Source organism: Cystoisospora suis (genome assembly GCF_002600585.1).
Source record: "Cystoisospora suis strain Wien I chromosome Unknown contig_890, whole genome shotgun sequence".
NCBI classification, from domain to species: domain Eukaryota; phylum Apicomplexa; class Conoidasida; order Eucoccidiorida; family Sarcocystidae; genus Cystoisospora; species Cystoisospora suis.
Genome location: NW_027153691.1, coordinates 19,347 through 42,280, shown reverse-complemented (window position 1 = coordinate 42,280; position 22,934 = coordinate 19,347). Strand labels below are relative to the sequence as shown.

The window sequence follows — 22,934 nt, the reverse complement described above, 5'->3', positions numbered from 1 at the left end:
CAAGAATATAAAGAACCCATCCGGAGAGGAGACAAATGGAACCCGTCTGCATTTTTTTTCCTCGTGAGGCTGTACCCCTGTATGCGGTGTCAACGTGAAGTGGTCTTTCTTAGTGGACGTATCACGCAGAAATGGCTTCATTGTTGTTTGCTCACTTCCTATCTGTCCCTTCTCGTGTTTGCTGATACCGAATGTGCAGTGTCTTTTTTCTTCTCGTTTCCCTTTCGTAGGCCGGGTGGCCTGGTCTCTCCTCCCACAGTGTGCTTTCGTCCTAGGACTGCGCATCGTGGTGGCACTTGAGCTTGCCGCAGGGTCTCCGGACCCTGTTCCTCCTAGTCTGGGGACTTTTCATTCGTCTGGGGATGTCGCCAGCACAAAAACAAGCAATTCTGAAGGAGTTATGGATGCAATGAGGCGTGTGTGGGGAACGCCGGTTGAGAGTGAAGCTCTTCTCTGTTTGGCAGATATGTGCCAGATGCTTCTTCTCGACATGCTCATATACGCCGTCGCGTTGTTTATTCTAGATCGATGGGTAAGCCTTTTTATGGCCTCCAAGTTCGGCTTCGTAGATCTCCTCTAACTCTGGTGTCGGTAACACTCAGTGGTCTCTTTGATGTTGTCATTTCGAATTTTTTGGTTGTTGTATACCGACTATGGACAAGCATTTTTCTTGAATGTGTGCCGTAGACCGTGCATAGAATTGGGACACGGGGCAAAGCTTTTGTCGCGGCGGTAGTTTCCATGCAGATTCCGGATTGGATTTTTCAGGAGTCAGTGGATTTGCGTTGCTCGGACTACATTTAGGTTAGTGGACGTACGGCACTAGCTCAAGTGAGCAGACGTTTTTTTCCGCCTACGTGCAAAGCAGAGCATGGGCAAGTTGCTCGTATTGTTACTTCTGCCGACAGCCCCAGGGCAGTGGTGGTGTATACCTAAGCATTGCAGAAGCGGTGCTGTTGTTGGGACCCGCGGTACTCACAAGCAGCGTCACTAGCGCCACTGCCTGTGTTTCGCTGCGACAGACACTTCGTAGCTTTCCAGTTGTTTTCTGTGTACAAAGTGTTCTGGGTCCGAAGATGGCGTTGCTTTCTCCACGCTGCCGCAGACGGATAGTACATTGCAAGACGAAGAGATGGGGGTTCAACAAACCAGTCCAGGCGCAAGTGTCACGAGGAGTGCTTCATCCCACAGCTGGGGATGCAGTTGACAGCAGCAACAAGACAACGAGGGCGGCTGTATCATTTTGCTCCTTGGTGCGTGGTGTATCTCGATAATTTCCGTACATCATTGCTCCGCTTTGAGGGCTTCTTTCGGTATGTGATGTCACCTTTAACATCTTTGGAGTGAACTGTGTGCTGCTGTACATCTCAGATCCTTAGGGGTTCGAAGGTATTCGGGTCCTCATCGGGGAGATGGCGTTTTCTCAGCTTTCTCTCTCCACGTTTTCCGCATTCCTCCATTTTTCCCATATCTGGCCTCCTTCGCTTCTGTATCTCTGCATTCTGTTTTCTTCTATTTTTACCCGGCCGAGTCGCAAGATGGTTGATTCGAGTTTGTCGTCGAGGGTTCCGAGCATTGGCCGGTTCACTCGCCTCTTCAAGACGACCTGATGCGACTGCTAGAGAGATGCAGGTGTCGGTACATCCGACGTCATTATCGCTGGGATATCAGTCTTCTTTTTCAGGCCTCAGCGTCAGGGGGGGAACCTTGGTGTCTGGAGCCGACGGTTTGAGAGACGCATCGCTCAGTTTTCAATCGGTGGCGGAACTGCAGAATCAAGAGATTCGCTTTCCAGGTGATTTGGAGGCTGGGGAAAGCCACAAGTCAGTCACAGAGGAACTGATGGCCGGACCTTACAAAAACAGTTCTACAGATGCCAGTTGGGAGGGGGAGGACGAGATGAGAGATGGATTGCATCACGTGGGAGAGACAGCAGGTCGAATAAATTTGGAAAGAGAAGATGCTGAAAGAAAGGAAGAGGATTTTACGAGTCTTAGCAAGGAGACGGGGAAACACATGCGGAGGAGAGACTTACAGGAGGCGGCAGTCGGCTCGAGAAAGGCCGACAGTGCGACGCACCTCTGCAGCCCACTGGGTGCATGTCAGAGAATGTGCGAAGAGAGAGGGGACTCCTTTCAGCCATCCTTTCCTGAACACGGTGATACGGACAAGCTAACTACCCACCAAATGGTACAATTTGAAAGTACTTCGTCACCTCACTTCGCTATTCAGTTACGTCGGGTCCTTTCCTGTTTCATCACTCTGTACGTTAGGTTCTAGGGTCTAATCAAAGATTGCGAAGGTGTTGCGCGGTAGGGCACTACTTCCTCCTCCCAGCACTATTTTGAACAGTTGCGAGTTGAGGCGGTGACGCGACTGGGTGCCCAGGGTAGTGCTGATTGATACGGCTTTGATGTCTGGATACGATTAGAGTTAATTACTATGATTTCTCGCCCTGGCTATAGTGTGTGTTCGTGTGGCGTTGCCGTCTGTCTTTTCGAAAGAGTCGGATGTTCTGTGAATGCGGTGTCACGCTCTTTCTTGGTATGGTTGCCTGTCTTTTAGTTCGCAGGATCACTCTGTATGTTAGTTGCGTGCCGTAGGTTTGCAGTTAGATAGCTTTCCGACGCTTCTGCCCGCACATGCGCCGCCGAGATATTGCGTCGAGTTGCGGCTTTGTCTTGGCATCTTCCGTGTACTGCGGGGAGTGGGTTACGCGTACAGCCCGCGCGTCGCCGTGTAGTTAGGTGCTGTTTAGGGCCGATCCAAGTGTGTCGCGGTGAAAGGAGGAAAAAAGTTGCACGGCAGTGGGGAGGGAAGAGGCGACTGAGACAGTAACAGGGTAATCATGGGGGTACCGCGATGTGTATTTGTGGATCTGTGCTTTTTCGTTGCAGCGCTTGATTGCTTCAAAGCGCTGTGTGACTCTGAAACATGTGTACAAGTGGTACTCTCCCCGGGGTCTTGCGTCCGCTGTCCCTATGCATACCTCGCCTTCTTATAATTCTTTCGAGTTTCGTTTGCCTACTGGCGCGAAGTCGCCATCACCTCGAGACCAACAACCGTCTGCAACCCCTGACAAATTCCCCAACATTCGTGATCAGCCGCGATCTCGCTCAGCGCAGGGCAGTCAGGATGTTTTCTCGTGTGAAAAGGACGATACCTTCTCGGCTTTGAAGACGGGTATCTTGGGGACCACGGAGGTGCTGTCAGGGCAAACAGACGCAGACGACAACGAAGAGCAAGAGCGGGCTGAGAGGTTTTATAGGGGTGAAGAAAGCACATCTGGTCAGCCAGCAGTTGCAGATGTCTCCCTACGTCTTTACGAAGGAGAGATTTTTGTTCTTCTTGGTCCCAATGGCGCAGGGAAGAGCAGCCTCATGAATGTCATCTCTGGTAAGGAGTTTGCTTTCCCACTATCTGCAGGCGATTACACGTGCTACAAGGGATTGCCGTTCATTTGGATGCGTTGGAAACCGGGTTCAATACGATGCTACGGAGGCTATCTGTGAGCTTGGAGAACAGCCGGAGACTAATGGTCTCTCTATGTACTTGCACACGTGGCAGTCTTAGACTTCGAGTCAACGACTCTTCTGGAGGCGCGGGCCTACATTGGCAGTTTTGTGCCGTAACAAATACAAGAGGTTTGCGGCTGTTTACGCTGCCTACCGGCACTACACTTAACAGAGGTCCCAAAGATGTAGCTTCTCTGCGTCTCGTGAGCAAAAGGTGTGTTGAGTCGTCTGTGGCTCTGGTCCTCAGATGGAAAGAGACGTCGCTCGGGAAGCCCTTACGGAACTTGCGTGCATTTGTCCTGTAGAACAGGGTCTCCCGTGGTACTCTTCGCCTCGTCTTCCAGCATTCAGGTTGTAGAAGAGTCGAGTATTGTCCGTGCCCACCATCCGTACATATAGTCTGTTCAATCACGGAACAGACGCCAGGCCAATAGTGGGTTCCGTATTCCAGTCCATCAGACTAGTTCCGTGAAGAAGAGAGGATCCCCTTTGCTCAGCTTTTGTCTGGTCCCCCTCTTGCATTGTGTCGTGGTTGCCAGGAATGGACGAGGCGACCTCGGGCTTTGTGGAGGCATTCGGCTGTAAACTACCTGAGGACAAGAGACAACTTCAGCAGCAGCTAGGTATTTGTCCTCAGGGAAGCATTCTGTGGCCTGAGTTGACAGTGTACGAGCACTGCAAACTTTTCTCATCGTTCAAAGTACGTGAATGCTTTCTGGTTGAAAGTAGAAAGGTCCGGTTGACATCGACGTGGAATACCTCGGAGGTCTTGGGGGCGGGAGTGACGCGCTAGTGTTGCAAGGCTTTTGATAAAGCATTGAGGTCCGAGTTCTGATCCAACATCGCATACGTTCGTACGGTATGCTATATGGGCATATTCGTGAGCGGTGCACGTACAGAACACGTACATAGATGATACATACATACATGCTTGTTCATCATACATATATACACAGCACTGGAGACCAGCGCGTCATCCAGTCTCTTTGGCAGGAGGAGAGCGGGTCTTTTCAACGGAAGTGTTGCTTTCGTGTTCTGACGCTTTTTTCTCTTGTTTCTATTCTCTTCACTTCCTTGCGAACAACACGTGTCTTCCTGCGGAGCGTTCGTACCTCTACTCCTCGTATTAGCCCAGTGCATGTTCCCTTTTTTTATTCTGAAGTTGTACCTGTTCGCTTTATGCTGTGCTGTCGGAGGTACAGAACAACAGGGCGGAAGCGGTTTCCTCAGCTTACCCCTCGTCAGGTCACGTTGAGGTTACGTCGCTCGCGGCCAGCTCCGACGGAAGTACGGGGTCATGTTCCTCTTCATTCAATAACACTACATCCGCCGAGACTTCAAGTGCTATGTCGGACTTCAGTCGCAATCCGTCGCCCGCGTACTGCGTCTCGCATTTGGCGTCAACTTCCTGTTCAACTGTGTGTCCTCCCCCTCATCAGTCCAGCTCCTCGTCCTCTAGCATGAACATAGATGAGGCCATAGACGCCTTTCTCTCGTCCCTTTCTTTGACCGAAGTGGCGCATAGACTGGTGCGCGAGCTGTCGGGGGGAATGAGGAGGAGGGTGGCGGTAGCTCTCTGTCTTCTTTTCTACCCTAAATTATGTATTTTGGGTAAGCGAACCTTCCATCGAGGGCCTCACGGCCACTCGTGTTTCTGCTGTAATATCGAGGCTCCCTTGTTTCCTTATTCGCATTACATGGCTCTTGCAGGTTGGCGCTTGTTGGTGTGCTGACACTAGGCCTTTCTGTTTTGTAGGTATGGAATTGCGTACATGGGCTTCTATGCAGCATATGCGTTTACGTGCGGCTTCATCTGCGAATTTCTGTAGATCCATGTGCATGGGATGTTACGCTCTCCACAGAAGTTAACTTACTTCTTTGGCACGGAGCCTCAGCCGAGTACCGTACAGTGTTTTTGCTGTCCGCACTTCTCACAGATGAACCGTCGTCAGGCCTCGATCCCGGACATCGTGAAAGTCTTTTTGTACTCCTCCGCCTCATGCGCCCTCACTGCTGCATGCTTGTTTCGACCCAGCACACCGACGACGCGGAGGCTGTGGTAAGGGTGAGAGTTCATTGTGTAGCTGCTGGTCTTTTCTGGTTATGTACGCATATGGGCAATTCCATCTGAGCGCGGCTGGGTACCTTCAGGCCCGGTGTGTATAAGTCAGCTGAACTCCTGTCCTACGGTGCCGCCGGGAGTGGATGCGTTAGTCTGTATGCGTGCATATAGCTACATATGTTTGCATGCAGACGCATCTGCTTTGGTGTGCGTAACGTGATGGAACCTCCTGCACGGGTAGGGCAGTGACAGAGGTGTTAACAGGAATCACTCATCTCTCGCTTTTTGACCATCTCCAACTTCCTCTCTCAAGACAATTTGTTGCCGTGGTATACCGGTTGCTGAACGTCGTGTCTCCTCTCTGTCATCACTAGGCTGACAGAATCGGCATCATGCACGAAGGACGCCTTCTGTGTGTCGGCTCCCCCTTCGATCTTCGCCGGCGCTTTGGGGGGGGCTACCGCCTGCGTGTCCTTCTCCGTGTTGATGGGTCTTCAATAAGCCGTACGTCGGCACGCAGAGACGCCGTAGAACCTCTTCGAGGCCGCCAGCGAAGCCAGGCTACCATCATTGAGCTCGATGTAAGCAGGTCGGGTCATCGTGAATTCGCGGCAGGGCCGGCGAATCATCGTATCTCACGCATTATATCCTTATTGGAGCAAAGCCTCCAGGACTCGCGTCAGCCTCCAGAGGGTTTCGTTGGCCCCCTTCTACAACAGGCTCCTGGTACGCGCGGGGATTCTCTTCCAGTCGTTTCCAACGAGGGAGGCGGGAACGCGGTTGCGAGTAAGCATGTAAACGAAGACCTTGATATGTGCGATACAGCAGTTGGCGGCTGCCACGGAAAGAACGCGTGTTCCATGCGGCAAAGCAAACAAAAAGAAACCCTATTTTCCCCTCTTGTAGATGATGACTCTCAGGGATCTCGGTGTGGTATGGGGCGCAAGAATGCGGGTCGCGATGAGGTCGGTAAGGTTTCTAATCTTCGTCTTACGCCTGGCACCGTTGAACCGCCCTCGGTCAAGAGACTCTCTAGTGAGCAAGCCGCTTGTTCACACCCAGAAAGCCGCCACTCAGCTCGCCCGGGTTCAGGCTTCGTGGAGTACGACGCCGCTAGAAAGTTGGGACGGCTTTGTTGCGCTGAAGATACAGAGAAGAGAAAGAGGGAGAAGACGGCCCCACTGCAGGGCAGCGGAAGGGAAAGGAGGCCCGGTCCGACTACACTTTCGCAGAAGCTGACCCATCGGAGAAGACCACTGTCTTCGGAAGCGAAGGAGAGGCAAGGTAGGCACGTTTACGTTGAGAGGATAAGCATTGCTCCAGCTGTAGGGGACGCTTGTCAAGAGCCCCAAGAAGATGATGAGAGAGGCTCTGACTCGGACACAGTACAAGTGGGAGACGCGGAAGGGAGCGCAAGGATAAGCGTCCCTTTCATCCGGAAAACAGACGACAATGGTTCCAAGAGTTACGGAAGAAACGGGGGCAAGCCAAGATCACCAAGGACGGCAAGAGGGACAAGACGAACGGAAGAAAGCAGTAGTTTTCTTGAGGTCACACTCCGTATACCTCTTGACTCCGGAATGTAAGTTTTCTGAGCTCAGAATGCCAGTCGGAGACCACAGTGTCGCCGTCCCTCGTGACACCAGAGTAAGTTGACAATAGCCGCATGTGCGCTGATACCCCTCACTGTAGTTTCTTTCTCTTGTAGGGAGGCCCTCGATTGTGCGGGCAGTTTTTAGCGCACACTGCTTACTACTCTGTCGGGAACCAAGTAATCTGTCGTTCGCATCAATTTGAGTTGGAAGAGAGTCATAATCCTTTTTTCCATTCATAGCTTCGAGGCGCGGCTGGATAGTGGGGCGGCTCTCAGGTGGTCCGGATATTCCCTGGCGAGGCGGAAATTTTTTTCACTTTGGTGTGTCGGTGCGTCTGTTTCTTTGAACAGGCGGCTGGGACCGGCGTTGCGTGACTTGGAGAATCATAAGGAGGCGCTGGAAATTGTAAGCTACGGGGTATTTGCGCCTACAATGCATGATGTTTTCACGAGGGTGTGTGCGAAGAGAAGCTCAGCAGCAGACCATCAAGAGGTGTCGTTTTGTCCGTCGGCACTCGGTTCGTCGACTCCGAGCCGGACAAGTGGAGCTCAAATACAGGCTGAAGCGACTAAAGCATGCACTTCAAACAAGTGTCACCAGAGCCAGCATGGGAGAGAAGCGTCCCACCCATTTTCGTCCCCCCCTTCTCCTCCTTCACCTTGTTTTTGGAGACGAGGCCTTTCTTCAGATCCGACGTGCAATAGAAGAAGCCGTTTGGTTGAGAGGAAGGAGGAAAAAGCAGAGAATGAACGGCTTGACGCCTCGCCACGGCAACATTCATTTTTCAAGGTTTCGCGAGCACGCTCAGCGAACTCAGGAAGGAAATCTTCAAGAGAGGAAGAACAACAACAGCACCGAGAAGTTCAACTGGTTCCCTTGGATGAACCGCGATTGGTCGCACGACGAACAGATAGAGACCCGGCCCGTGGGCAGAGTGTCTACAGGAGAAGGAAAGAGGATAACGAGAAGGACGACTCCACACCGGCGGTACAAGATCCTACACAAGCAGAAAATGAGGGGACACAGGATGGAGAGGGCAGACGGTGGATGCGGGCTATGTTAGAAGAGCCTTTGGTTTGTTCAGTTCGCGTCCCGACAGGACACTCTACGCGCGGAAGCGAACAAGCTCAGCAACAGTCTTCACAACCGAACCAGGACCGGAACGAGAGCCTGTCGAGGTCAGCCTTATATACATCCTTTGGTCTCCGCTGACATCTTATTAGCTTCATGCTGAATGGCCTCTGATCAGTCTCTTACAATTTACAGCTGCGAGGTTCTTTGGAGAAACAGCGGAATTTTTCTTTGAGACCTGTAGCTTCGTCAAACCACCGCGGAATACCGTCGGTACAGCGGAAGTTATCCAAAAAAATCACTTACGGCATAGCTGTGTTTAGATCAAGGGAGGGTTACAGTGTGTTCACGAATATCGTCCTGAATTCCTTGCCCGTGTCTTTTCACTTGGGTCTTTGACGACATAGAAACGAACTTGTTGTCATGTCGTGAGACGATACTCGGGAAGTTGGATGCGTTTATGCTTGTAGCCCGTAATCCCATGATTTGTATCCATGTGTTATCATACCTGGAGAAGGCACGTACGTGTAAACTCCTTTGCACCGGGGCCAAGTCCGTTTATTTAGCCAGGTGTCCAGTCGCCGGTGCCTCGCCTCTGTGTTTCGGACTGGCGAGTCTTTCAACTTCATGGATCAACTGTGTTTGTTCTCGCAGGCACAGCCTCACCGCTTTCTCAGCGATTGGCGTTGCTGCGTCTCAGACCATATGTAGCTGTTCGTAATCTGTGTATCGCCGACAGTGCGCTTGTACTTGGCATCCGAAAACGCGGTGGTTGTGAGCACGTTCGGCCAAAGAGAGGCTGCAGTCGTGTTTGCAGATTTTGTTACGTGTGCTGGACTGCAGACTGCATGGTCACGTGGTTAGCGAGACGCTGCCCTCCAGTACTGTGTGACGCTTCCTACCTCACCGAGCGTCGCTGGAAGCGAAACAACGCCGATCTCTCGTCTCTTAGCAGTTTGTTGTTTCCCGTTCATGGTGCGTACTTTTTTTCTTCAGGGCGTGTTCTGTGGAAGAGAATGAAGAAGACAAGGAGAACGAGCTCAAAAGACGAAGACGTCGTGTTTTTTTCTCACTCTTCTACAAGCGTTTCCGTTTCTTACAGCGATACCCAAGGGCAGCCTGCACTCAGTTGTGCGCAGGCCCTCTGATTGTTCTTTCCGTTCTTCTCCTTGTCACATTTTTCTCATCGTATTCTTCGCTTTATGGTGAGGGGTCGTTATTTGAAAAGTGTTGAATAGAAAGTGGGCTTTGCGCACGTATCCTAATCCGCGAAGTCAACAAGAGACTCCGATGCTTCTTCTGACTTAGCAAACAGCGTTGTGGGAGAATCGTCGCGAAAGACGAGAGATGGATCGTGCACAGATAGCAACAGTAGAAAGTCAGTGATATTTATTAGTAGTGCTAGCTATGATCGATAGTAGAAGTAGATCGATTTTCTGCAGTTGAAGAAAAGCACAAGTGTATGTTGTCCAGCTCAATAGTCGGCAGCTTTCCTTTCACCTTGCTCAGATACGACGCTCGTCGGCCCGTTTTGACCTCAGGCTGTCCATAGACGTCCGTCACTACAGTTGGGTAACATATACATGTTGACACTTGCGAATACACACGAATGTGTATCTCTGGTTTTCACCTAAGGTAATATACTTTTCCGGTCCTAACGTGGGAGTCTCAGTAGAGCGGTGATATACTTTGTCATTACTGCATGATTACAACACTCAAGCATCCGGTTATGATTCTGTCCCGATGTCTTTTTGTCAGATCTTCCAGCACTCGTACTCGAGCCTGAGTTCGCTTTCCCGGACTTTTCCCGCTCGTCTTTGTCGTCTTCGTTTTCTCCCACTGACTCGGACAGGAGTATTCGATGCTTTTTCCATAATTCCTCCGACTGTAAAGGAGCACCGAGGATGCCTTCGTCAAAATCAGGTCCTGCTTCTTTCTCAGTTCCTTTCACTGCTTCCTCTCCTGCTCTGGAAAAGGCCGTCCAGTTTCTTTTCAGTGGCGAAGAAGGTCTAGCGCTCCCGTCGGTTCCACGCTTCCCGCCCCCGGGGTTCGATTTTCGCCCCGTGCCTTGGAATGACCAATCAGCGGATCGGAGGGACCGTTCTGACGATCAGCGAGAAGCCGAGGCAAAAACTAGGCCAATTCCTTTATCTCATTTACCTGTAGCCTCGTTCAGCCCGACGCCTAGCAACAGGACTACGTTAGTGACATCTTTTCACCCTCAGGTAAATACTGCCTCATCCTCTTTCGTGTCTTCTCCGGTTGATTCTGCTGTTTCACCTTCTCCTTCCACAGCTTCGTCGCCACAACCCCGAAGTATTACAGAAGATAGCCCACCCCCTTTCTTTCCGTTCTTTTCTCGAACGTTTGTGATAACCGCTGCTCTTAGGCGATTCTCACTTTCATTACTCGATTCGTTTCAGCGGTCGCCTGGGAACGTCTCCGGCGGACCACCGGTCATGCTGGGTGCATATCTTTTCTACCGAGACGGAGATCAGGCTTTCGCAAACACCGTTGACGGGTTGAGAAACCCAGCATTTGAAGCCCGCATCTTACGCCGGTACAAAGTTGATCAAGCGGATTCCGAGCCAGAAAGAAGTATCTCGGGAATCAGCTCCCGGCCTCTCCTTGCAACTGGGAGAGGTGACACTGAAAGGGTCTCCGCCAGTGAGCGTCCCTGCACGCAGTCCAGTGAACCGTGTAACCTTCATCACGTGCAAGGGGCTATTTCTGTCGAGACGACAGAGACGAGAAAGAGGCCCAGTAGTACGCTGGTAGCGGGAAAGGCCAGTCACGGCAGTATGCCATCTGTTAACGATGACACGACGGTAAACGGATCTGCTCTTGGTTCCTTGCATAAGCGAATGCTATTACAAGAAGAAGAAGAGATGAGACGTCTGAATGACGGCAAGGTATCTTCGGAATCTTTCCTTCCGACTGCGGAGAGCGAACAACACTCAGATGCCTCTGTCTTGTCTCCACCTCTGCGTCGTCAGACTTCGAAGAAGGAAGGCAAAACCGACAAGACCTCACTGCAGACGGAGGACGGCCGGATTTCTCGTGCTGGCGAAAACTGCAGTCACGGGGTCGCGCCGAGCACCGGAGTTCCTCGGAGTTCAGTTGGCAGCTCACAAGCGAAAACGGTGGGGAGCGACTCCCATCCCAGCGATTCCAAAGAGATCGACGGCCAACTGCAGATACCAGTTGAGGCCAGAAAAGGAAGTGGGGCGGAGGCCGGAGACGGCAAATCAGTGAGGCAGCTACCTTACGGGAGAGAACTGGAGGATGACATTAGCCTGAGTGAGAACCTCAGAGCGGAAGGAAGAAAAGAGAGGGAGCAACTGGAGACGCCACTCGCTGACGGGAATGCTTTCCAGGACCAACAGAGGTACTTTGGTCAAGGGATTCCTGAACTCGCGGGCTTACTAAGGAGTACGAGTTTATCTCCTGCTCTTGCTTATGCTGCGCGCTCCCTAGTAGGAGGGGGGGAAGGAAGTGACATGTCTTCTCTTTCTTCACTTCTTCGTCGTGTTGCCTTGTCGAGCCCAGAAAACTCCATCGCTGCTTCTTTCTTTTCAAATTCGACATCGGCGTCTCCCTCGGACAATCGGCTAGATTCTTCTTCGTCTCATTTCTCATCGTTGACACCCTCCTCGTTTCCTATTATGGTGCCTCCAGGGTTTCTTGGAGATCTTTTGTCCCCCCAGGGCGCTGTCAACCTCACTTCGTCGGTGCCAGGTCCCCGTCTGTCGGAATCACCTAGTCTGTCGACACCGGCTTCTCCCTCCAGTCCTTTGCCGTCAACCCGTAGCTTCTTGGAGTCGGTCTTGCACTACGTATCACACCCGTCGCGTGCTGTTTTCCCCTCTGCGCTATCACCAAGGTCCCCGTTTAGGCATCATTCGTCAGCTGCTGTACTTCTTGGAGGAGATATCCCGCTGCACCTATTTGCTGTGCAAAATCGGCCCGCACCAGGCGGAATCACCGCGGGAGTTCTCTTCTCAACAGCTGCTGTTCATTCTCTGCCAGTCTTTGTCTCCCTCCTGTTACGGGCTCTCCTGAGTCAAGAGCAACGACGTCTTGTCTTTGCAGCAACAAACTTTCTCGAATCTTCCCAGACTGACCCTGTGTCGTCGTCGAGTGCCCCGGACCCGCAAGCCAAACAAGGCATAGCTTTCGAAGAGGCTGGTGTCCCCATGCTGAGGGAAGATTTCCCTGTCAACGTTGGGCCGCAGAGCCTTTCTTCATCGTGGAGCGAGCGCAACTACGACGACAACCCTCGTCAGCTCGGCAAAGGGGAACGCTTTTCTCCAAGCCAGCAGAGTCCTCGCCGTGTTGATGAGGTGAGATCGTATTTGGATAGAAATAACTCTACACCTCAAATAGATCTTGGTGCTCCCCGTTTGACAGACTTTGGCAGAGATCATCCAACTGAGACGCAACATCTCATCACACCGGACAGCAAGCTTCTTTTCGCCCAGGGCACTACGCGGATGTTGTCGGCGGGAGCGCGACATATGAACCGAGCGCTGACTTTTCCTAGTGAAAACCAGTTCGATGGGAATGGGGAGTGGGGACGCCCGCCATCAGATGCGGCAGGAAGCCCTGATTTGAGAGCTCGTGCAGCAGCGGCGGTGGTAACGGCCCAGGAAGAATATTTACGGAATGTAACAGTGGACGCTGAACGGCAGCCGGCACGGGATTCCGGTATGGAGGAGGCTGATGGTGCTGGCATCTCACCGGGAACCAAAGAGCAGCAGAGAAATAAGGAGAGGATACATACCGGGACAGTTGAAGACTTTCTAAGTGAGAAACTCGGTGACGTACCGTTTGTGAATCATCCACTTCCGGCTGCAGAGATCATCAAGAACTCTCGTTTCATGCAAAACGTAAGTTAGCTAATCACTGGCGTTGCATTCAAGCAGGCAATCGACTCTCTGACGATACGGAACGTACCTCCTTCATTTTGTTCGCAAGTACCTAGCGCTGGATCAGATCAGTTTACAGGTATATAGAGATTTGGCGAGGGCAACAGGATTGTGGACATCGATGTTCGACAAGCATGCTGCTTTCATATCAGCCGCGCTGTTGCCTGTCTGTCTGTGGTAGTGTGATCTTTTTCTCAAGTGTGAGCTTGCACTACTCCTTTCTCCGTATCTTTCCCCTTGCTTCTCTCTGTGCTTTTTCTTTATCAGCGTGTCCTGCCTTGAGTGCGAGGGACTTCCATCTGTCGTGCTTTTGCGTTGGCGTCGTCAGCTACTGCCATAATAGCCTGGCTGGTGTGTTTGTGTTGGGTGGTGGGTCTCGCTTTTTATGCAGGTGGATGCTTTGTGCGCTTCACTCACTTCACTCTTCGCATTTTCATTGTTACCAGGTGGCATAATTGCCTTTCTATCGGCTGAGGCTTCCTCGCACCTGAAATTTCTACAGCTGGCATCCGGTGTATCTCCGGCACTTTACTGGTCGGCGTCATTCTCCTTCGACTTTCTCTCCGTTCTCTTCTCTGTAATATGTATCCTCTTCCTATTCCTTTTGTTTCAAATCCGCCTCGTTGTGTCTTCTGTTATCTTTCCTGCCTTTCTGGTTCTTGTGGTTTCCTATGCCTTCGCTGCCGTTACCCATACCTCGTTCCTCTCCCTCGTCTTTCACTCAACGTCATCCTCGTTTTCCCCGTTCTCTTCTTCTTCCTCATCTTACGCACAGTTGATTGTTGTTGCTGTCAATGCCCTCTTGTGTCCGTCGCTGGCACTCTTTACCTACGCGCTGCTTCTCCTCTCTTTCGATCCTCGTTTGGATTTCTTGCGAACCCTTTCGCATTCCGTCTCGCTCATTTTACGTCTTTTCTTTCCGTCCTTCTGCATATCCCACGCGCTTCTCATCTTTCCGTTCTGCGATGAGCAGTTGCATGGCGATGATTCTTTCGATATTCATGCCCTTCGGCTATCCGCCCCTCTTCAGGACCCTCTTCCAACACCTTCCCCATCATCGACACTTCATTTGTCTTCACCGCTCTACGCGCATCTCAAAGCCACGGGTGGCCAGGACGCGTCCCCGTCATCAGCTCATAATACAACTTCATCGTCATCTCCGGCTGGTCTCGCCTCAGCTCTTCTTTCTGGTGTTTCCTTTGTACCGTCTGCACCGTGGCGCTCGCAACATGGCCAGAACCTGCACTCGTCCTTTGGCTCTTCTGTTTCTTCTTCGGGAAAATCACCGATTTCTACCGTGTCTTTTTCTGTAGGGTCTCAGGAGATGAAGCCCGACGGGACAATAGAAATGTGTGCCTCTCCGTGGGACAGACATGCTGCCGGTTTGGATATTTTGTTTCTCGTCCTCGACGCCATTCTGTACGCCGTTTTGACCATGTCGGGAGAAGCGTTCTTTTTGTGGCGCACATACACCCCAGGGTGCAGAGGGTCAGGGTGCTCGCGTCCTTCCGGGCTAGTGCGGTCTACCTGGATCCGGCGTGTGTGCCCCATAGACTTGGTTCGCTTTTTTCGTACAGTTATTCGGCGAGTAAGCCGAAGCGGGTGGAGGTGGAAATTGTTTTGGCGACGTCACGTACTGGCGCCCCTGGCGTCTTCAGAGGTTCCCCAGCCCCGCTTTCAACAGTTCGGAGAGGGAGAGATTTTACATGGCGATGAAAGACTGTATGGGGTGGCGGGAGCTGACTCCGGTACATCAGCTTCTCCAGGGAGAGAGCAAGTTGTGCGGGCTTTCAGAGACAGCAGTCACGGAACACACCATCAGGCGTCGTGGAGTGACGGAGAGGAGGTCGCATGGGATTCAATGGGATCGGAGCTCGCGGGGCAAGCAGCTGTTCACGGACAGAATCATCCGTGCTTATCAGGACGATGCCGGCGACCAACTGGAGAACACACGAGCGTAACGTCAGAAACTCAGCGAGTCGTAAACATGAATCAGTTTGACGGAACGACGCAGTGTATTGTCAGCCGACAGGTCGGAAAAACTTATTTTTTGCGTAGTGCAGGCTCACTTCTCTTGGGGAGACTGTCGAGTTCCTGTTGTAGAAAAAGAAACTCACAAACAACATCAGGACACCCGACTCGATCCAGTGTGGCGGAAGAATCAAACAGGACGGCGCCACAGTTGTTTCTCTGCTACCCCCGGGAATTGGGGGAGAGGCGAAATACAGGCTTCAGGGAAGACAGTGTTGTGACCTTTAGAGATGAACCACTGCCGCATAGCTCCTTATTTTCATCCTCCAAGGTTGACGCGCTGGCGGAGTTTACCTTTGCAGCCCGGGAAGGAGAAGTCGTGGCCCTTGTCGGCCAGAACGGTGCGGGGAAGTCCACGGCTCTTAGACTGCTCTGTGGGCGCGAACCTCCTGATCAAGGCTTGCTTCAAGTCAGAGAAGGTTACAGAGGTGTAGAGGAAAGGGACAGACGAGTGGAAGCTACCGACATGGTGGCTGAGGTTCCTTGTCAACGGCCCATCCGAAGAGGAGAACAAGGAGAAGGGGAAGTCGCAGACTTAGTAGGACCTGCAAGTAATTCATCGAGCTGTGTTGCTATGGTTCCCATTGGAGGCGACGAAGTTGGGCACGTTTCAGTGAGAGATGAAAAGGCTGATGGCGAAAGCAACGTGACGATAGGAGATCTGGGTATATGTCCACAAGAGGAAACCTTCTGGGACTTCTTGTCCCCCCTTGAGCATCTGCAGTTGTTTGCGAGTATCCGAGCATACTCGTATGCGAAAAAAGGTACTTTTGGCTGTCTCTTTGCGGACTTCGAAAGTGTTGAGTAAAATGGGAGATGACGATTTTCATGTCTTTCTGCTTTTCGTTCGCAGTCTTTCGCGGCATTCACCGTGCATCTACACGGATCGTTGGAGCCTACTGAGCTTCTTATGCGTATCAAACTCTTTTCAAGCACGTAGCATATCATGTTGTACTTTGTATAGTAGCACTCTTCAACAGCATACCTGGATTGGTTGCCTGTTCGGAGTGAGCATATGTCCGGCTCAGATTCACAGGCTTGTTAGGTCTGCCGTTCGCTATGGTGGAAAGGGAATCATGCTGAGCCGGATGCAGTAGATTGTGTCTGTCCGGCGGAGTTTCACGATACACGTGTGCTCATGTACGCACGTGTATATTCAACCGCTGATTGTCTTCTAATATTTCAGCAGTTGCCTGGTAACGTCTTCTGTCTGCGTGGTTATCCGGAGTATGGTGGAATTTTGTTACCAGAGCTGTTGGCTTTTGATTCTCTGTATATCGGATGTTTTTCTTTCTGAGTCTGATTTGAGGCTCTACTGCGTGAATATCTCACTGTCCCTGTTTTCCAAAAGTCTCCTGGCTTGCCCACTCACAGCAAGTTATCAACTTGGTCCTGCATTTTTCTACGGCATTCGGCACTGAGCGGAAACAGATTGTGAGCTCCTATTTTGGTGCTGGCAGGTTCCAACCGGGCGTTATCTGTTTCTCTAGCATGCGAAATCAATGACACTCTGGAGGCGGTGCAGCTCAGTCCTCACGCTGCAAAACGGGCTTCACATCTAAGCGGGTCAGCTGAAACTGCTTTGGACAACTCTTTGTACTTGTTTTACCTTCTTTGTAGGAAGTATTTTGACCACCTTCCGGACCCTTCAGCTTTGCAGGTCTTTCCTCCCATTCGCGACGGGGGCACTTTCTGCATGGCCGAGGCATCTCTTTCACACCGATTTCCATTTGGGAGCCCTACACCTGACATGCGCAAACACGCTGCAGTACACGCACACATGTACTTGGCGCCTATAGTGTGCAGGAGTAACACTCAAGCTGTAGTCTGCACTTTCTCCAGGAAACGGTCATTCGTGTCACATGGGTGTATGTAGGTTCACATTATTTCTTCTCTGATGTTCCGTTCTGGTCTCCCCGGATCTCGGAAACCGCGTACATGCCGTGTGTTGATGGAACTGAGAGTCCTTAGGATAAAGTGAATAACCTCATCTACACGCGACTGCGTCTTCTGCTTGGGTCGTCCGTTCTGTAGTTGATCGAAGTGCTGGGAAAGGATCTCTCCCGCACACCACCAATCAGCGAATACTAAGGGCTGTCTTTTTTATATTAACCATAGTTTCAAAGGTAGCGAGTTGTTGTGCTTACGTTTGAAAGGCCTGTGTCGAACCTGTCTGTTCTCCAGAGGTATGAGGCGGAAGTTGAATCTAGCCATGGCTGTCGTGTGTCGGCCACCCGTGCTCCTTCTCGATGAGCCTTCATGTGGCTTGGACCCTCTTGCCCGTCTTGCCATCGCTAAGGTCATTAAGCGTCTTTCATCTTCGTCACGGTCGCCTTCCTTTCCTTCCCTTCTATCTCTTAACTCTGGGCGTGCTTCGCGTTTAACACCGAGGGAGGAAACCGCGAAAGAGGAATATGGGTTCGAAGAGGGAGATGTGGGACAGAAAACGACGAATCCGTGCGAAGCCCTTCACGTCGAAAGAAAGGGACAAACCGCCTGGGAGAGAGAACAAGAAAACGAGAAAGGTTATTCTTCAATTCCTCTACGGATCGACCAAGAGAACCGGCCAGGACCAACACGGAGGAGTACAACACAAGCCACGATGACCACTGAGGAAGCTAACCCTTGGTCTGCCTCCTGCATAGTCATCAGCAGCCATGCGATGGAGGAGGTCGAGGCTTTGGCTTCTCGCGTGCTTGTCTTGGAGAACGGAAGGTTGCTTTGCATCGGAACACCTCAGCAGATTACGGTAAAGAGTCCAAATCGCCAGGTTCAATAACGCGAAACTAGCGTCCTTCGTGTGAAACTCTCCTGTGTGATCTGGACACACGTGAATACCTCACTCGATACTTTTGCCGTCCCCTGTATTCCTGTATGTCAGAAAACAGGACGATCTCGTCATTTCGTAGCCAGGATGGATGTTGATTACTTCACGCCGGTGTGTTCGTACGTTTACACGAGGGGGTAGTGAAATCGAGCGTGTATGTCTATGTGTGAGGTGAGTCTGCACACCAGACCCGCACCCTTTCACTTCTTTGCCTGGTGGAGTCGCGTATAGACAGGCAGAGGTACTGGGGGACAGCTTGTGAAAGTCTAAAGACCGCACCTGTTGCCTGTGAGTTCGGTTATGGGAATAGCGTTCTGTTTCTGTCTTGTTCGTGTGCAGGACTGGTTCTCTCCTGGCCTTCTGTTGACAGTGCACCTTCCTGTGCCGAATCTCGCAACGTTTCTAGAACCTGTTTCGCTTTTTTCGTCTGCCTCTTCCTCGGAAGGGCAAGCCCCTCTTTCTGGTCTTTCTCTTCCTCTCTCCACTCCAGCCGTGCTGAATTGTCCTACATGGGCGCGGTGTCCTTCCCCGTCGACTGATAGGATTTCTCCGCGTGTCCGGCCCGAAGATGCTGTCACATTCACCTCAGCGTCTCCTGTCTATCCTTCCTTTTCGATGTCCACGTCTTCCGCTCCCGGGGGCCGTCTGAAAGCGTGTGTCGCCTCTGGGGAAATACGGAATTTCTCTTCTCCAGCTGCGCCGGCAGACGAACCCGGGAAACGTGCGAGGGTCTCTCCGGGCATCTGTGAGATGCTCAGACGTTTGCCGAGAGGAGGCTGGATGCCAGCGTCACTTCTCTTACACATCTGTGAACTGTTCGATGTTACTCGCAGCGCTTCATCCGCCTTCCAGTGAGTCAGCGGCTTTATTCTTGTGCGCGGAAATCTGCGCTTCTCGTAAGATCCTGCACTGGGTGTGCGTGCGTGTAAGTGTCGCGTGAAGACGCGGGCGAACATGATTAGTTCAGCGAACACGTTCATCAGGCGCCGACCGTGAACTGGGGCTATATACCACTGTCCTGATCTTCACCCATTCTCCTTGCTGGAGATTTTCCACTTCGCACTTTAATGGTGTGATTCCTGAAAAAATTCCGCGGACACACAGCTGCCCTCTGCGCGTTGTGCTGCCCTAGTAGGTGAGCTTTCTTGGGCTTCATGCAGCAGGGCTCTCCTCGCCAACGCACACTTGAACACGTGTATAAAATATATACGTAGACATACACATGTCTATCAACCTTCCTGTCTATGTCCGACAAATATCTGCAGCCACCCGTTTTTCGAGGTAGCGCGGTCGAATAGTCATTTGTTCGCTTATTTCTGATGTCGCTGCGCGCGTTACTTGGCTGAGATACTTCCGTTTTCTTTATCAGTGGTGTGCTTCTCCCCTTTTAAGGAGATATTAGTACCTATCTTTGCGCGATGATGGCGTGCTCCATAGAAGCTATTTTGATATCGGCCAGATGGACCAGGGGCAGAAGGGAATGCTCGCATGTTGTGTCCGAAGCCTCGTCAAGCGGCATGCTGTGCATGACGAAGCTAAGATACACCCAGCAGCTGTGCTTCAACTGTGTCTTGGCCTGCGCGCAGCCCTCCGAGCAGGAGACATGCAGCCCTGAGTGCACACTCGCCATTCCACACCCTTGTTAAGGTATGTCTTCTTGTCCATGCAGCAGACTGGGAGTAACGATGGCTCGGAAAAGGGTGTCCTCTGTGTCTCCAGTACGTGTTTTCGTGCAACTATACAGAGACCGTCTCTGCATGTGACTGGTAGGTTTTCTCCATTAACTGTTGTTTGGTTGTTTGTGTCGTACTCGGGCAAGGCACATCGGAAAAAGACAACAGTAGCATTGTGAGTATTCTGTTTCGTCGTCTCTCCCAGGAGGGCTCATCGGCATTGTACCGCAGCATGATATTTCCCGTCTTCTGCATGCTGCGACACTCTCTCTTGCCTTTCCCCGTCGGGAGGTAATCTTATGACTATGTCCTGCACATTTCCCAACGAAGAAGTGATGAATTACAAGGGGGCTGATGGTTAACGGGACTCGATCAAGTCACAAGTGGCTGGTTTTGTTGTGCTTTTCTGTACGATAGCGCCGCTTGCCCATAGCGGTAGATGTTTTTCTCGAGTGGTGGATGCTGGAGGATATGGCTGAGCGACTGCTCGGATTTCTACAAAGCCAGTGCAAGTCATCTTTCTCAGTATCTGAATCCGGAGCTACCGGTCCCCTCCGCCACTTTGTTATTCTCGGGAGAAAAAAGCAAAGTCAGTTGTATTGTAGGGAACCAACAACCGCGGGTGAAGAGAAAGCAACATCAAGAAGGGGAGACAACTGTCGCCGTCGTAGCGGAGTTTGTCACCAAGGAAAAGCTGAAGAAAAGATGACACGGACGAAGGAGAAGGTTGATCAGGGAGAAGGCGCGGTCGAATCCATTGCTGGCTGGTTCTGTAGGTCATGAACGGGGAGTGCCTTCGTCTGAAAGTCCTGGGGACAACTTCGGAAGTGTCATACCTCTCAAGTGTCTGGTTTGGGTGTTTGTATGCCTCTGTGATATTACGCTTGTCTTCATTCGTAGGAACGTGTGTAAGGTTTGAGCGAGTGTCAGCCTGAGCTAATCCCGCCCGCATGCAGGCATCCGAGGCGAGTTAAGGGCACACAACAAACACAATTCTCCATACTTTCTCGTATACGTCTGTACGTCTGTTCTCCATAAGCAACACTTCCCTCCAGCTATGCGGGTGTAGGTCTAGTTAGTGAATGACTGTGTGCGAACGACTAAACCACCTGGATTCCCCATGAGTCGAATTTTGTAACATTTTGTTTTTCAAACCCTCGGGAATACGTTGCTGAGTGCAGCTACATGGATTTTATAAGCGTCTCATGTCCTTTGAGCACCATGTGCTGCTACTGCTACCTCCGTGCCGCATGGTTTCCGCCAGTTCATGTTCCTGCCTCGCGATCCCTTTCCGTGCTCTGAACTCTGTTCCACAGCCCCAGTCGTGGTTAGCGACCGCGGGATATTTTTCACTGAATTCCTATGTGTGTATGTGTAGACACATACAAGTAGACACCCCTGGGCGTGTACGTATATGCAGGATTTGTCGCACTGCTTTTGACAGGCGATCCCTCTTGAAAGGATGAGAGGACACTTCTTTCCTCCGAGTGAGACACACACCACAACACAGCTCAGATTTGTGAGTTCTGGTGTCCGTTTTTTCTGGTGCAGCGTTACTGGAGTCCGAGGCAGTGGAGGCGGCAATTGGCTTTCGGCCCGTGCACTTCACCATTACGGGGGCGAGTCTCCATCAGACTTTCACGTCTCTTCTGGATGTCGGAAGCTTCCCCGAGTAGTTGCTCACAAGCAGGTAGAAATTTCGGTCATGTACGGTATATTGTACCCAGTTTGTCCCGAGTCGCACAGCGCGCCGACAGGATTCTCAACATTTCGACACAGGGCGGGGTTCGAGGATCTGGTCTTTTTCAGGTTTTGGAGGCCGATCACGTTCTGCTAGCACCGACTGCTGTATCAGTTCAATGTATAAGCAGGTAGCGCCGCTTGTGAAACCGTACCGGCGGCTGCAACCCTCCAGTCGTCTTGGAGGGTTTTCATGCGGACTAGGGGCAGTAGGGTCTCATTTTCCGTGCTTTTTACAGACGGGAGCCGGCGTAGCACACTCGCCTATTTTCACACTGGTCGGGAAGCGTATGCTACTGTCAGCTTCACTTTGTCCGCCCCTGTGTTCCGCCACTATACGCCCCTGCAATAATGAACCCAGGGGGTTTTACTAGGCTCATCAGATGGCCTTGCTCGTTCCCAGGATGGCGTGTTGTGTGCAAAAGGCCCCACCTGGACAGTTCTCCCGTAGTTGACCTCGTATGGTACTCCCTTTGTCAGTTTGCTATATACACGGCAAGTAATTCAGTTATACAGTTCCGTTGTACATACCTCGAAGCCCGTGTGCCATCTGTCACGGGTGAGCCTTCTAACCGACTCACGCGTCGTTCTCGTCTTGCTTTTTGCTGTATCTTACGCAGAGACTGGCTTGAGAGCCATTGTTCTGCTGAGAGTCAGTAGATTATAGTGTGTGTCGATGCTCTGCGGTTTTCGAAGCAATGATTCTGGGCGAAGCCGGCAGCCCAACAGCACATGGTCGTGCTCTCGGACGCGGGTGTACACCGACATACGACGTCCCTCTCAACTGTGGTAACGGATTTCTCTTGTGCTGGAGGCAGCTGATCGTGTCAGTGTGCGACGCAAGCACTGACACCCTTGACTACAGGAAGGTGGCTGGTTGCACGAAAAACCGGACCTTTCATAGACCCAGTCTTCAGTTTGTCCAACGCACAATCGGAGGTGTTCCCAACTGCACTACAGTGCTTCCTCCTCACAGATCACTTGGCTGCGCACTACCTTATCCCGTGAATAGTTGTGCTTGCTTCTTTTCAGAGCTGTTTGGACAGCGGCATCTTTGTCAAAACATCACTCCGTACGCCGTGCAACCGTTTGGCTAGCTCGGGAGACTTAGCTTCGATGATAATGACAGTTTGGTACTGTACTCCGCAGCGCACTTCTGCAAGCGTCATGTGTCTGAGCGGCCTGTGTGGGTAGCGGTACTTAATCAAGAGGCGTCTTGGCAGGTCGTCGCCGACCCGCAACAGACTTCTTTTACATAGCACGTACCCTGAACTGCAGATCAAACAACTGAAACTGCACCTGGCACGAAACAGCTACACGGAGTACTCCGTGGGTATTCGTAAAGAAAGGTGCTACTGGCAGACTCCATGCGGGTCACGCAATCTTGAAAACGAACAGCAGAGAAGAGTCAATTCTTTCGCTGCTCTAACGTAGCGGAAGACGCGAACAGCCCGCAGTGTCCCAAGAAAAACTTACACGTACACCGAACATT

General features: G+C 51.7%; 1 protein-coding gene across 1 annotated transcript in view; it reads left to right on the top strand.

The window, feature by feature from the left end:
• The window catches only part of CSUI_002143 (atp-binding cassette sub-family a member), a 29,446-nt gene extending 6,542 nt beyond the window's left edge, over positions 1–22,904 (top strand). The window contains exons 5-21 of the mRNA XM_068062345.1: positions 231–532; positions 1,372–2,190; positions 2,898–3,396; positions 4,055–4,215; positions 4,718–5,126; positions 5,453–5,574; positions 5,952–7,159; positions 7,523–8,350; positions 9,240–9,448; positions 10,002–13,132; positions 13,563–15,966; positions 16,663–16,768; positions 17,387–17,951; positions 18,369–18,880; positions 19,616–19,676; positions 20,120–20,469; positions 21,254–22,904. Coding sequence (XP_067925681.1) covers positions 231–532; positions 1,372–2,190; positions 2,898–3,396; positions 4,055–4,215; positions 4,718–5,126; positions 5,453–5,574; positions 5,952–7,159; positions 7,523–8,350; positions 9,240–9,448; positions 10,002–13,132; positions 13,563–15,966; positions 16,663–16,768; positions 17,387–17,951; positions 18,369–18,880; positions 19,616–19,676; positions 20,120–20,469; positions 21,254–21,539 — 11,972 coding nt within the window. The 3' untranslated portion in view covers positions 21,540–22,904. The remainder of the gene's footprint in view (positions 1–230; positions 533–1,371; positions 2,191–2,897; positions 3,397–4,054; positions 4,216–4,717; positions 5,127–5,452; positions 5,575–5,951; positions 7,160–7,522; positions 8,351–9,239; positions 9,449–10,001; positions 13,133–13,562; positions 15,967–16,662; positions 16,769–17,386; positions 17,952–18,368; positions 18,881–19,615; positions 19,677–20,119; positions 20,470–21,253) is intronic.
• The last annotated feature ends 30 nt before the right edge of the window (positions 22,905–22,934 follow it).